The 13,255-nt window shown below is 46.1% G+C and overlaps 1 protein-coding gene across 1 annotated transcript in view; it reads left to right on the top strand.

Annotated features, from left to right (window-relative positions):
* The window catches only part of LOC116939943 (patatin-like phospholipase domain-containing protein 2), a 40,835-nt gene that overhangs the window by 18,349 nt on the left and 9,231 nt on the right, over positions 1 to 13,255 (top strand). The window contains exons 2-3 of the mRNA XM_032949013.2: positions 6,016 to 6,248; positions 7,331 to 7,396. Coding sequence (XP_032804904.2) covers positions 6,016 to 6,248; positions 7,331 to 7,396 — 299 coding nt within the window. The remainder of the gene's footprint in view (positions 1 to 6,015; positions 6,249 to 7,330; positions 7,397 to 13,255) is intronic.

Raw genomic sequence — 13,255 nt, 5'->3', positions numbered from 1 at the left:
AAGATCTTTCAACAAACTCCGGGATAAGAAAGCTCAGCTGATCGAGTCTCTCACCTTCCTGAAGAGATGCCGCGACTCTGGGGTAATACCAATCGCATTTACACTCACCTCTGCTACTGTAACTTCTTCTAATGCGAAACGAATTCTTTTCAAAACTAGCTTAGCTCTTATCTCAGAAAAAATCAGACTTATACGCACAGAACTAGATCAGTTAGACAAGACACTCTACAAATCACACTTATCATTGACGGCAATAATGTCCACATCGGATTGGGAACATGTAGACAATATGACTGCCTCTTCAGCTGCTACTATGTCGACCAAATGTAAGGAAAACCTGATTTCCAAATTTAACCTCCTCTTAAACAAAAGACCGGACCCACACACCAAAAAGTTAGACGTTAATAAAGTCGTAATTAATCGCAGTAACAGTTCTATTTCCGATGGTCTGAAATCCGTTTTAGCTAAAGGTCTAAACTTTGCAGTCACACCTAAACACATACCAGTTAATGATATAATTGCCCAAGTAGACGTTGCTCTCAGGGGCCTGGGTCACATCGCTGCAGACGTAGCAAGATCTGAAATCGCTGCAACCCTCAAAAACGCTAAGATGCCAGCTAGCAACCTCAGCAAAGATGAGCGTTTTGAATTATATAAATTAAAAAAGAGGAATGATATTGTAGTTCTCTCAGCTGACAAAGGCAATGCTACTGTTATCATGGATAAAATAGAATACAACAACAAAATTAAAGAATTACTCGACGATGGTAGTTATACAAAAATAAAAAGAGATCCCACCAACAGCCTCGTCACACAAACCAACAAAATAATTTCTGATTCAACCGCATTAATTGATCAATCTAAACAGTTTTCGTTGAAACCTTCTGCTGCCAGGCCACCAAGATTATACGGCTTACCAAAAATACATAAAGTTGATACACCTCTTCGTCCCATAGTCTCTACTATCAGCTCCCCCACCTACAAACTAGCTCGTTTTTTGTCTGAAATCCTGCGTCCTTTCACTGGAAAGACCACCTCTGCGGTACAAAATTCTACTCACCTGGTATCAACAATCAAGGGTATTTCCCTGTCCCCAGACGACCTGCTTGTCAGTTTTGATGTAGTTTCCTTATTCACCAAGGTTCCTGTACCTGACACCATTGCAATCATTGAAGACTTGGTTCATCAAGGACTAAACACTGAGGTACCCCCCCTGGTGAGACACTGTTTAACCAATACATACTTCACTTGGAATGGAACTTTCTACAAACAAACTGAGGGCACCCCAATGGGCTCCCCCCTTTCTCCAGTTATAGCTAACATTTTCATGGAGAAATTTGAGACTGACGCCATCCAGACTGCCACTCTGCGCCCAACCTTATGGAAGAGGTACGTGGATGACACTTTTGTCATCTGGCCACATGGCCGGCCTGCTCTAGACAAATTCTTCGACCACATCAATTCCATACACCCAGCCATCAGATTTACCATGGAAGTCGAAATAGATGGCAAGATACCTTTTTTGGATGTCCTAATTAAAAAGAGACCTGATGGTTCAATGAGCCACTCTGTCTACAGGAAAGCTACCCATACGGATGCTTATCTGAAACCGGATTCCCACCACCATCCATCACAGAAGAATTCTCTCATCAAGACTCTGTATCATAGAGCCCAATGCATATCCGACCAGGAACACATAAGCAGTGAACTCAAGCACGTACACCAAGCTCTTAGGGCTAATGGTTACTCCGACTATACAATCCGCAAAGCTATCACTCAAACCATGAAGAAGAACCCTCTTGAGGAGCCTTTCAAAACCATCACTTTACCCTACATTGCTGGGATCACAAAAAAGATCTCCAAAATCTTGAATAAACACAAGATCCAGGTCCGTTTCAACACATTACATAAAATCCGTGATCTGCTTCCGTCTGTAAAAGATGTGATTCCGGACATACAATACCCTGGTGTCTACAAACTAAGTTGCCTCTGTGGTAGTAGTTACATTGGAGAAACCAAACGCCATATCTCGGACCGCATTCGTGAACATAAAGCAGACCTTAAACACGGTAGGACCAACACCTCGGCCGTAGCAGATCATTGTTCTAATTCAGTAGGCTCACATGCCATTGACTTTTCCAAGACGGAGGTTCTTTGTAAGCCATCTGGCTTCCATGAGAGATTCGTTCATGAGGCTATCCACATATACAAACACAGAGACAATTTCAACCGAGAAGATGGATTCTATCTTAGCAATCATTGGAAAGATTTGATAAATCATTTCAGTTCTTGATTGATTGTTCACGCTTACAGTGCCTTTCAGACAGCATACATAAAAAACAAATTTCGTCTCCCCCCTCCTCTTTTCAAAAAAAAAAAAATAGATGGACTAGTCCTGGCAAACTGCCATCGTTGCGCGTGACGCAAACGTTATTTTTTATATATATAAATAAATATGCCGTTTTCAAAATAAATTTATGCAAACCGACACACCTGATGATGACCGTTTGAGTTATGGTCGAAACGTCGTGAGAATTTTTTATTGTTTTATATATATTTTGTTATTTTGTTGTTTCTCTTCAACGTGACTTTACCGAAAAAACTAAGAATATGAATTATTGCAGTCACGAAAGCTTTAAATCAAAATTTAATCGCCTCTACGGGGAGGGTTTTCACATAACTTTAAGATCTTTCAACAAACTCCGGGATAAGAAAGCTCAGCTGATCGAGTCTCTCACCTTCCTGAAGAGATGCCGCGACTCTGGGGTAATACCAATCGCATTTACACTCACCTCTGCTACTGTAACTTCTTCTAATGCGAAACGAATTCTTTTCAAAACTAGCTTAGCTCTTATCTCAGAAAAAATCAGACTTATACGCACAGAACTAGATCAGTTAGACAAGACACTCTACAAATCACACTTATCATTGACGGCAATAATGTCCACATCGGATTGGGAACATGTAGACAATATGACTGCCTCTTCAGCTGCTACTATGTCGACCAAATGTAAGGAAAACCTGATTTCCAAATTTAACCTCCTCTTAAACAAAAGACCGGACCCACACACCAAAAAGTTAGACGTTAATAAAGTCGTAATTAATCGCAGTAACAGTTCTATTTCCGATGGTCTGAAATCCGTTTTAGCTAAAGGTCTAAACTTTGCAGTCACACCTAAACACATACCAGTTAATGATATAATTGCCCAAGTAGACGTTGCTCTCAGGGGCCTGGGTCACATCGCTGCAGACGTAGCAAGATCTGAAATCGCTGCAACCCTCAAAAACGCTAAGATGCCAGCTAGCAACCTCAGCAAAGATGAGCGTTTTGAATTATATAAATTAAAAAAGAGGAATGATATTGTAGTTCTCTCAGCTGACAAAGGCAATGCTACTGTTATCATGGATAAAATAGAATACAACAACAAAATTAAAGAATTACTCGACGATGGTAGTTATACAAAAATAAAAAGAGATCCCACCAACAGCCTCGTCACACAAACCAACAAAATAATTTCTGATTCAACCGCATTAATTGATCAATCTAAACAGTTTTCGTTGAAACCTTCTGCTGCCAGGCCACCAAGATTATACGGCTTACCAAAAATACATAAAGTTGATACACCTCTTCGTCCCATAGTCTCTACTATCAGCTCCCCCACCTACAAACTAGCTCGTTTTTTGTCTGAAATCCTGCGTCCTTTCACTGGAAAGACCACCTCTGCGGTACAAAATTCTACTCACCTGGTATCAACAATCAAGGGTATTTCCCTGTCCCCAGACGACCTGCTTGTCAGTTTTGATGTAGTTTCCTTATTCACCAAGGTTCCTGTACCTGACACCATTGCAATCATTGAAGACTTGGTTCATCAAGGACTAAACACTGAGGTACCCCCCCTGGTGAGACACTGTTTAACCAATACATACTTCACTTGGAATGGAACTTTCTACAAACAAACTGAGGGCACCCCAATGGGCTCCCCCCTTTCTCCAGTTATAGCTAACATTTTCATGGAGAAATTTGAGACTGACGCCATCCAGACTGCCACTCTGCGCCCAACCTTATGGAAGAGGTACGTGGATGACACTTTTGTCATCTGGCCACATGGCCGGCCTGCTCTAGACAAATTCTTCGACCACATCAATTCCATACACCCAGCCATCAGATTTACCATGGAAGTCGAAATAGATGGCAAGATACCTTTTTTGGATGTCCTAATTAAAAAGAGACCTGATGGTTCAATGAGCCACTCTGTCTACAGGAAAGCTACCCATACGGATGCTTATCTGAAACCGGATTCCCACCACCATCCATCACAGAAGAATTCTCTCATCAAGACTCTGTATCATAGAGCCCAATGCATATCCGACCAGGAACACATAAGCAGTGAACTCAAGCACGTACACCAAGCTCTTAGGGCTAATGGTTACTCCGACTATACAATCCGCAAAGCTATCACTCAAACCATGAAGAAGAACCCTCTTGAGGAGCCTTTCAAAACCATCACTTTACCCTACATTGCTGGGATCACAAAAAAGATCTCCAAAATCTTGAATAAACACAAGATCCAGGTCCGTTTCAACACATTACATAAAATCCGTGATCTGCTTCCGTCTGTAAAAGATGTGATTCCGGACATACAATACCCTGGTGTCTACAAACTAAGTTGCCTCTGTGGTAGTAGTTACATTGGAGAAACCAAACGCCATATCTCGGACCGCATTCGTGAACATAAAGCAGACCTTAAACACGGTAGGACCAACACCTCGGCCGTAGCAGATCATTGTTCTAATTCAGTAGGCTCACATGCCATTGACTTTTCCAAGACGGAGGTTCTTTGTAAGCCATCTGGCTTCCATGAGAGATTCGTTCATGAGGCTATCCACATATACAAACACAGAGACAATTTCAACCGAGAAGATGGATTCTATCTTAGCAATCATTGGAAAGATTTGATAAATCATTTCAGTTCTTGATTGATTGTTCACGCTTACAGTGCCTTTCAGACAGCATACATAAAAAACAAATTTCGTCTCCCCCCTCCTCTTTTCAAAAAAAAATAGATGGACTAGTCCTGGCAAACTGCCATCGTTGCGCGTGACGCAAACGTTATTTTTTATATATATAAATAAATATGCCGTTTTCAAAATAAATTTATGCAAACCGACACACCTGATGATGACCGTTTGAGTTATGGTCGAAACGTCGTGAGAATTTTTTATTGTTTTATATATATTTTGTTATTTTGTTGTTTCTCTTCAACGTGACTTTACCGAAAAAACTAAGAATATGAATTATTGCAGTCACGAAAGCTTTAAATCAAAAGTTGCTAGGATCGTCGATGCCTTGCTTGGGCCTCTTCGATGTTGCCACATCTTAAAACGAGGGGCCTGCTGCAGTACCCAACGTTAGCTCTGGTGAGACAAAGATGGATGTGTGGTTGTTGCGCGGTGTCAGTCACGCCACCTCTTTGTATTTCGTGTCCCGTGTCCAACCTCATTGGATGTGCTTGGTAAAAACACATGCCTCAGCATTCTGTAAGGCCAAACGTGTCTGGTTGACAGCACGCCTGTTCGTACGGTATGTACTTTGCCTTAAAATATAATTTCCGTTCGTGTGATTGATTAATTTACCTTGTTTTTGCTTCGTATGTACTTTTGGGCACCCACCAATTACCAGTGGGGATTGAAGCTGTGGAGCACATTGGGAGCATCTAAGAACCGCACAACAATGGGTTTTAGAGCATTGCCCTTTGCTGCCCTGCAATCCCTGGTACAACCTGGTTTACACGTAGCAGTCACCCAAGCAAGCACCATTCAGGCTTAGCTTGTGCGATCTGATCAAACTAAAGTATACTAAACTATTTTTAGTTTCACCAGGTAAGGCCCGCTGAGCTATATATTTGATGAGATCGGGCATAGCAGCTGACGGATGGGTCTTGGAGCAAACGAACAACAACAACGCTGGTCGGTTGTTTTATTTGCCTCTGTACCACCCCCCGCCGTCTCGATCAGGCGAATGCTGCGCGGACGTGATGGAGCTCGCTCGCTTGGCACGGCGCTCGACCCTGGGTCCGCTGCACCCGGCCTTCCACATCGTGAAGATCATCCGCGCGGGACTGCGGCGCGTGCTCCCCGAAGACGCCCACCTGCGCGCCGCCGGCCGCCTCTGCATCTCGCTGACCCGCGTCTCCGACGGCCACAACGTTCTCGTTTCGGACTTCGCCTCCAAGGAGGAGCTCGTTCAGGTGGCTCGCCTCGTGCGCTCGCTCACTCGCTCGCTCGTTCGCTCGGCCGGAGATCGCGCGCTCATTCAGCCGGTGACGGGTCGGTCAGTGGGTCAGTTGTCGGCCGGTTGATTTTTCGGTCTTCACTCACTCGGCCGGTGGAGGTTTAGGGCAGTTGGTCGGCCGCTCGGGGAACAGTTGCTCGCTTGGCCACTAACGATTCAGTCAAAGGTTTGGTTACTTGGTTGGTAATCGCTCGCTCAGCCAAGGATGGGCCAAGTCATTGTGGTCAGCTTATCAGTCAATAACTGCCTGCTTAGCCAGTGTTGATTGGTCGGTTATCACTGTGGCTCGATAGCCACTCGCTGGATTGCTCTTTTACTGAGCCTTGGCTTGGTACGGTGTTTGTCCTTGCATGAAAGTTGTCAACTAAATGACGGTCATGGTTGCACGTTTGCCACATCTCAACCATAGCATTTGAAATTATAAGTGTAACCTCGTGTCATTTGTAATATATTGTGCTCCAAGGACGGTACACATTGTGTACGCAACCCAATTGTCAGAGTGGCATGACAGTGAGTTGTGAGCACATGCCACCCTAATTAATTATTGTGTCATTATTTATAATTATTTCCGCATGACATCACGTTGCAAAATTGCTGTTCGCTGCATTTCATCGTGTAAAGTTTCAGCAAACATGTGGCTCTGTAACCAGTTGCGAAGTGCGGCTCAAAATGTTGTATTACAAAATCTACAATTACGGGAAAAACTACTCTCACGTGTTCTTCTTGCTGTCCTTTTCAAAGCGCCGCTCCATAGCAGCTCAATGTGATATGCTTTAACTTACGAGTTACTCCGGATCCTTGCGTACACAGTGTGCGAAGGTAATACCCGACCATAGCATTCCATAGCTAACTACAGCCATCGTCGGGCATCCACAGCCCATTGCGACATGATGAGCCATAGCTCGATGGCTCCCTATGTTCCGCTGCACTGTGGGGAGTGCCCTCATCTCTTGGCATTTGTCTCCTGGCAAAGCTAAGCATGCGGTGGAGCAACCCTGACTAAGGCGTTCTTATCCCTGCCCTGTGCTGTCTCCGTAGGCGCTCATCTGCAGCTCGTTCGTGCCCATTTACTGCGGCATCATCCCGCCCACCTTCCGCGGAGTGGTAAGGCCCTGCCCTCACTCCCCCTCAACACTGGACTCTCTGGAAATGCATCGCCACAGCCTTGGGATGCGCCCCATGTCTTATTAAAAATGTTTTCCTTTTTCGCTTCCTCTAGTGCATGCGCAAAAAGAGCGTGAGGATATATTCCAGGCGGGTTTGCCACGCATATTAGCATGGGGCGGTGCTCATGTCCTGTTCGCAGCTCCGAGTCAGTGGTGGAAATTACTACATTCCTCTGGAGTGGGCGAGTTCATTGATAGGGCAGCCACTGTTGTCCCACAGTGTGGTGCGTATTCGTTTTATCAACCCCGAAGTGGTGAAGGGTTGAGTAAAAAAAATCGGGGGCATAAAAATATTGCTGAATTAACATATTTGCGTATTTTGCGTACCGCACTCATTTATTTATTTGGTGAGCATACGTCCAAGTGGAGTGACGGTGGTACAGAGAATCTGGCATCGTGAGTTTGATTTTCGTTCGTGGCTAGCGTCAGCATGGGGTTAAATCTGAACCGGTCCTGAATGCCCTCTTCACAGACCAGAACTGACCAGCATGGTGAAATATTGTCAGATAACCTCCTTTACCAAGACGGTGTCAGGAGGCCTTCAGCCAAAAGTAGATTGCCAAAGGCCTATACATACATTTAAATTATTAGTGCAGCTATTAGGCTAATTCATTCATTATGGGTTCAGTAATTTGAGGCATTGAGGATATAGTATATTAACCCTGATGCATCTGTGCTCAAGCTAATCTTAGCATTCGTGCAACAGAAAATCTAAACAAGTCGGATTGAACAGGAAAAGGGCATAGCGTGGCAAGAGTTAGCTACAGGGAACATTTTGAGAAATCTTCCCGCCCTCTTTGGCGAACGTGCAGAGATGTGATCGGCATCTGTGGAGCAAAGTGCGGCTGATTTGGTGCTGTAAAGTAATCAACACCACCTACAAATTGTGCCAGGGGCGAGTGGTCAGGGTTGCAACTGGAACTTGGCATCATTCCATGGGGGGGGGGGGGGTGGGGGGGGAAGAGGCTATCGCTCTCGCGCGCTGTTTCGAGCGAGCTGCGATTGGCTCCCCCGTGATCACCAGACACTCATGTGACGCCTTAGAGGAGCGGTGGCAATGTGGGTCTGCGCTCTCGTGGAAATTACTGCGTTGAAGCGCCGGTTTCTCTGCCACGCTCCTTATCGCGTTTCAGTTGTTGCCCTCGTCGGCACCGGCCAATTATTGCACCTCGGTGGTGAGATGTTAACTACCTCACCTTGTATGCAGGAAGTCGTGGGTTTGATCCCGACCCTGTATATTTGGAGTTTGCATGTTCTTCCCGTGGTCATGCAGGTTTTTCTCCGGCTCCTCCGGTTTCTCCCTCCACATTTAGCAACATGCGTTTATAGTATTTGGCTGCTATATATATTTCCACATGATAACTCACTTCGTTGAGCTGTCATTTGTGGCCAGGTCGCTTCTGGAAAAGCTATGTAATTCAGTGGGCTTTACCTGGTAAAATAAAAAAAATAGTTTTTCTTTTTTTATAGTTTACAATCTCGCAGTGCCACTGCTGTCGTATTTTGTTGTGAGTGGTGCAGCTGCACCTGAGGTGCGTGGGCCGGGAGGGCCCAGGTGCCGGGCTACGAAGGGGTTGTGTGGAAATTGGACAGGGGGCCGCGTTTCCTTCTTTAGTCCATGGGCCCATGCAGACTGTGATAGGCCACAGCAACTTTGTTAAATGAATGCGTTTTTTGCACTGCTGTTCATGACCGGACAATACATCTCTTAATAATAATTGCGAGGGTGGTCAGAATGTGCGAAATTAAGAGATGTAGAGAGATCAAAATATTTTAATATTCTGTCCACTGCCGGACGAATGTCTCGCCACATTGTTGCCATCCTCCGTGACCCCGCAATGCCACAAATCCACACCTCTGCTGCCCATGAGCTGATCTCATCGCTTCGTCTCCGCGGTGGTTGGCCTCTCAGGGGCGTTCCTTCCTTTGGCTTGACACTCTGTTACCAAGTCTCGTAAATCGCTCACGGCGACGTGACCTGCCCACGTATGTTCGCGTCTTGAGGCGGTCGGCCGCGGCGAGCTGCAAGGTCTTTTGCCCCCTTTTGTGTTCTCAGGCCAACTTGGGCAAAAGCCGTGCGTTTCCTCTGCTATTGACCTCTGTGGCATCAGTGTTTGGTGGCCAACCCGTTGTCCGACGGGGGGGGGGGGGCGGGGAGGAGTATTTTTCCCCTCGACCCTGTTGCATCACAGCACAAATGCGTGCGGGGTGGGAAATCTTGCTGCCATTGCTTATTATCTGAGCACTGGGTGAAATATGTTGCAATTGCTATTTTGAACAAAAAATTCGAATAATTGATTACATTTCATGCGTATTGAGAAAACAACAACAATGGTGGTTTTGGCAGTCGTTAGGAATGCATGTTTGATGTTCATTTCGAAATATTATAAGATAGGGTTTTGTAAATGATGAAACTGTGAGATACTTCGATTATCATGGTTTACGAACAGAGGTTGGATAACACTGTTTGTTTTGTAGTAAATTAATGTTTATCGGCTGAATACAATTCTGTACCTATGTTTTTCAAATAATATTTAATAAGCAGACTAGGTGAGTGGCAGGGTGGCACGATGTTTTTAGCACACTGCACCACGAGCTTTGCCACCTTAGTTGGATTCCCTGCCGTGTAATGAGTGATATCAGAACTGGACCTGGACACTGCCTTCTTCCCCCCTCCCACCTCCCTGCCAAACGTCAACCAACCCACACTGACCATGATGGTGAGCATGGTCAGCCAACCCACACTGACCATGATGGTGAAGCATTGTCAGCCAACCCACACTGGCCATGATGGTGAAGCATGGTCAGCCAACCAACACTGACCATGATGGTGAAGCATTGTCAGCCAACCCACACTGACCATGATGGTGAAGCATGGTCAGCCAACCAACACTGACCATGATGGTGAAGCATTGTCAGCCAACCCACACTGACCATGATGGTGAAGCATTGTCAGCCAACCCCCACTGACCATGATGGTGAAGCATGGTCAGCCAACCCACACTGACCATGATGGTGAAGCATGGTCAGCCAACCCACACTGACCATGATGGTGAAACAGCAGCAGCAGCTTTTTGGCTGGCCAGCGAACACAGACGGTCACAGCATCGCGCGCTTTCAGATGCGCTTCTGTGGCCGTCTCTCCCTTCGGATATTAGGAAGCCACTGGAGCTATGCACTTTTAAATCATCTAGATTTAAAACTCGTTTCTTTAGAACAGTTTTTTGTGTTTAGTTTGGCGTCCTTTCCCCACACCTCCAATTAGCACGGTTGGCTACATATGGTGCGAAAGAAGTTCAACATAGATGACTGACTGATAGGTGTCAGGAGGCCTTCATCGTTCTATTCATGAATGATAAATTGCATAGATAAGCCAGAGATGCATCGTGTCCTGAACTCGGACCCCTTACTCACCGAGTTCAGCTGAAACCTCGATGCTGTGTAAAGCGGCAATGATGGCGAGGTCATCTGCAGTAACGCGCAAGGCGTCGCAACTGAGCCAGAACCTCGCCGGATGTCGCAGGTGGAGATCTAGGTCGAACACGCACGCGCACGCGCACGCACGCACGCACGCACACGCACGGACACACAAAGACCCCCCCGTAGAGCCTAAACCGACTATTGCGGAAAGTGCTGTTAGCGAGCACCTTTGAAGGCTCGCACGGCACACGAGGGGGTGGGTGGCCAACACCTCACCCGGCCGCCTTTGTCTCCCTCGTGGAGATGTTTACATATCGCACCAGGTAGTCATTTGAGGCTGAGTTTACCTAGGGGAGGCCCAGGACCGGTTCAGATAATCGTCACCGGTGTTGGACGTGAGTGGGAATCGAACCCGGGTCTTCAGGATCGTCGCACTGCGCGCTAACCCCTACACTACTGCTCCCCATACATGCACACACATGCACACGCACACGCACACGTACACACATACATACATACACACACACAAACACGCGTATGCGTTTCTCCAGCGCTCGTATTCTCCTACAGACGACGATAGGAGAGTGCTGAAATATGCTCGTCTTTCTTTTTTACACGCTGGTGTTCGTAATTATTTTGATTTTTAGTTTGTTGTCCTTCCCCGCACCTCCGACTAGCACGGTTGGCTACGTACGGCGCGAAAGAAGTTCAACATGCATAATTTACATTTTTTTGCCGGACCGCATGAGAGCAAAGAAAACAAACGCGTGTCGTAAACCCTACTCCACATTTCTGGCAACTGCCCGATGGTTGTTATTGTTGTTGTTTTCCTCGCACTTTCTGTTTATAGGTGGCGTTGTGTCGCCACTTTGGAAGGGTTTAGCCAGAGATCGATCGATTTAATTTTTGGTCCGCGTTTTGGGCAACTGAGAAAATGGGAGACGTCTTCTGGCGTTGCTTGGCACAAAGGGCAGCAGTTTGGGACGTTTGTGTCGATTCGATTTTGTTAATCGGCTAGCATGGAGCAGTAACCTGATGGTGCTGGCTGTAGCTGCCAGCGAAACGTCATCCCCTAATTATTAAACGCGGTGTGTGGATCGCTCTCAAACAACAACATGCGGCGGTTTGGGGGTGGGGGGGTTACTGAAGCAGGAATGACTTGCCACGTATTCTTCATCACGCGACAACTTTATTCATTCACCTGGAATGGGGTTTGCGACACAATATTTTACTTGCGTGATGTGACCAAAAACACAATTATTAACTGCTGTGAATATGCTCTTTTATTTGACGTGGAAATGCAAATCCAAGTGAGAATTGCACAGTGTGGGATTTTTTTTGCAAGCGCTGAGTTGCAGTATCTGAGCACTGCCCATGCCTGGCTACGTACGGTGTGAATATCTACATACATTATTATGCCCCCGTGTGTGGGCAGGTGGACTGTGTAACCCACGGCCGTTTACTGTGGAAGAGGAATAATCAGTTGAGAGGGTCACACACGCTCAGTTCTTTATCTCCGGCTCTGCACTGGAGTAACCTCCGCCATCCAGCGGCCCGGATCTGGGGTAAAGTTTGTTTGACAGACGCGCCACTGATTTAAATAGTGGGGTGATCGAGCTCAGAGTGCGTGCGTGCACAATGCGCCGCCCTGTAAGTTGTATATGCAGTGCACGTGTGTGTGTGTGCGTGTGCCCGGAAATACCCCCTGTGGAAGTTTGTGCCGCTGGTTCAGGTGACGCCTTTTGGTGCGTACTGATGTTACCGTTTTGTTTCCATGCGTTCATCAAGGACTGCCATGTTCTATCCACTGCTGACTGAAGGCCTCCTTTCTTTCCCCCCACAAGCGGTCACTGCGTCACTTGCGATGTCGCGACGCGTCGGTCAATCTGCCGCCTTAATTATACAAACCAGTTGTGGGCAGGGAAAGAACTCTGCTTGACAGAATGGTTTTTGTCCAATTCCGTTTGGACACATGAATTGATGCCTCCTTTGGCTGCCACTCCATTATTAGTCTCGTAAACGTAAAGAAAGGCCGTTTCAGAACCGCACAACCCCAGCAGATATTTAGGTTGTCCCTGGATGTTAATACCATATTTTGCGGATGATAAGGCACACTCTTTTCCCGTTTATTTTCAAGAAAAAGTTCTGCGAGTGTGTGTTGAACTCGATGTGTGACCAGATTTGTCTAGCTTAATTTACATCGGGCACAATTTCGGGCTTTGTATTTATTATTCTGGAGCATCTTATGATCTGGAAAATATGGTCCCACCACTCTGGAGTCGGATCATTAGCACTCCCTTACAGCACACTGCGCTTGCATAATAGAGGTTTTTTTGAGTTATATCTAACCTAAAAAAAACCTCTTATGGATGATCTT

Source organism: Petromyzon marinus, chromosome 7, assembly GCF_048934315.1.
Source record: "Petromyzon marinus isolate PM22_M1 ecotype Great Lakes invasive population chromosome 7, UKy_Petmar_22M1.pri1.0, whole genome shotgun sequence".
Taxonomy (NCBI): domain Eukaryota; kingdom Metazoa; phylum Chordata; class Hyperoartia; order Petromyzontiformes; family Petromyzontidae; genus Petromyzon; species Petromyzon marinus.
The sequence above is the reverse complement of the archived record's forward strand: the minus strand, read 5'-3'. Positions and strand labels throughout refer to the sequence as shown.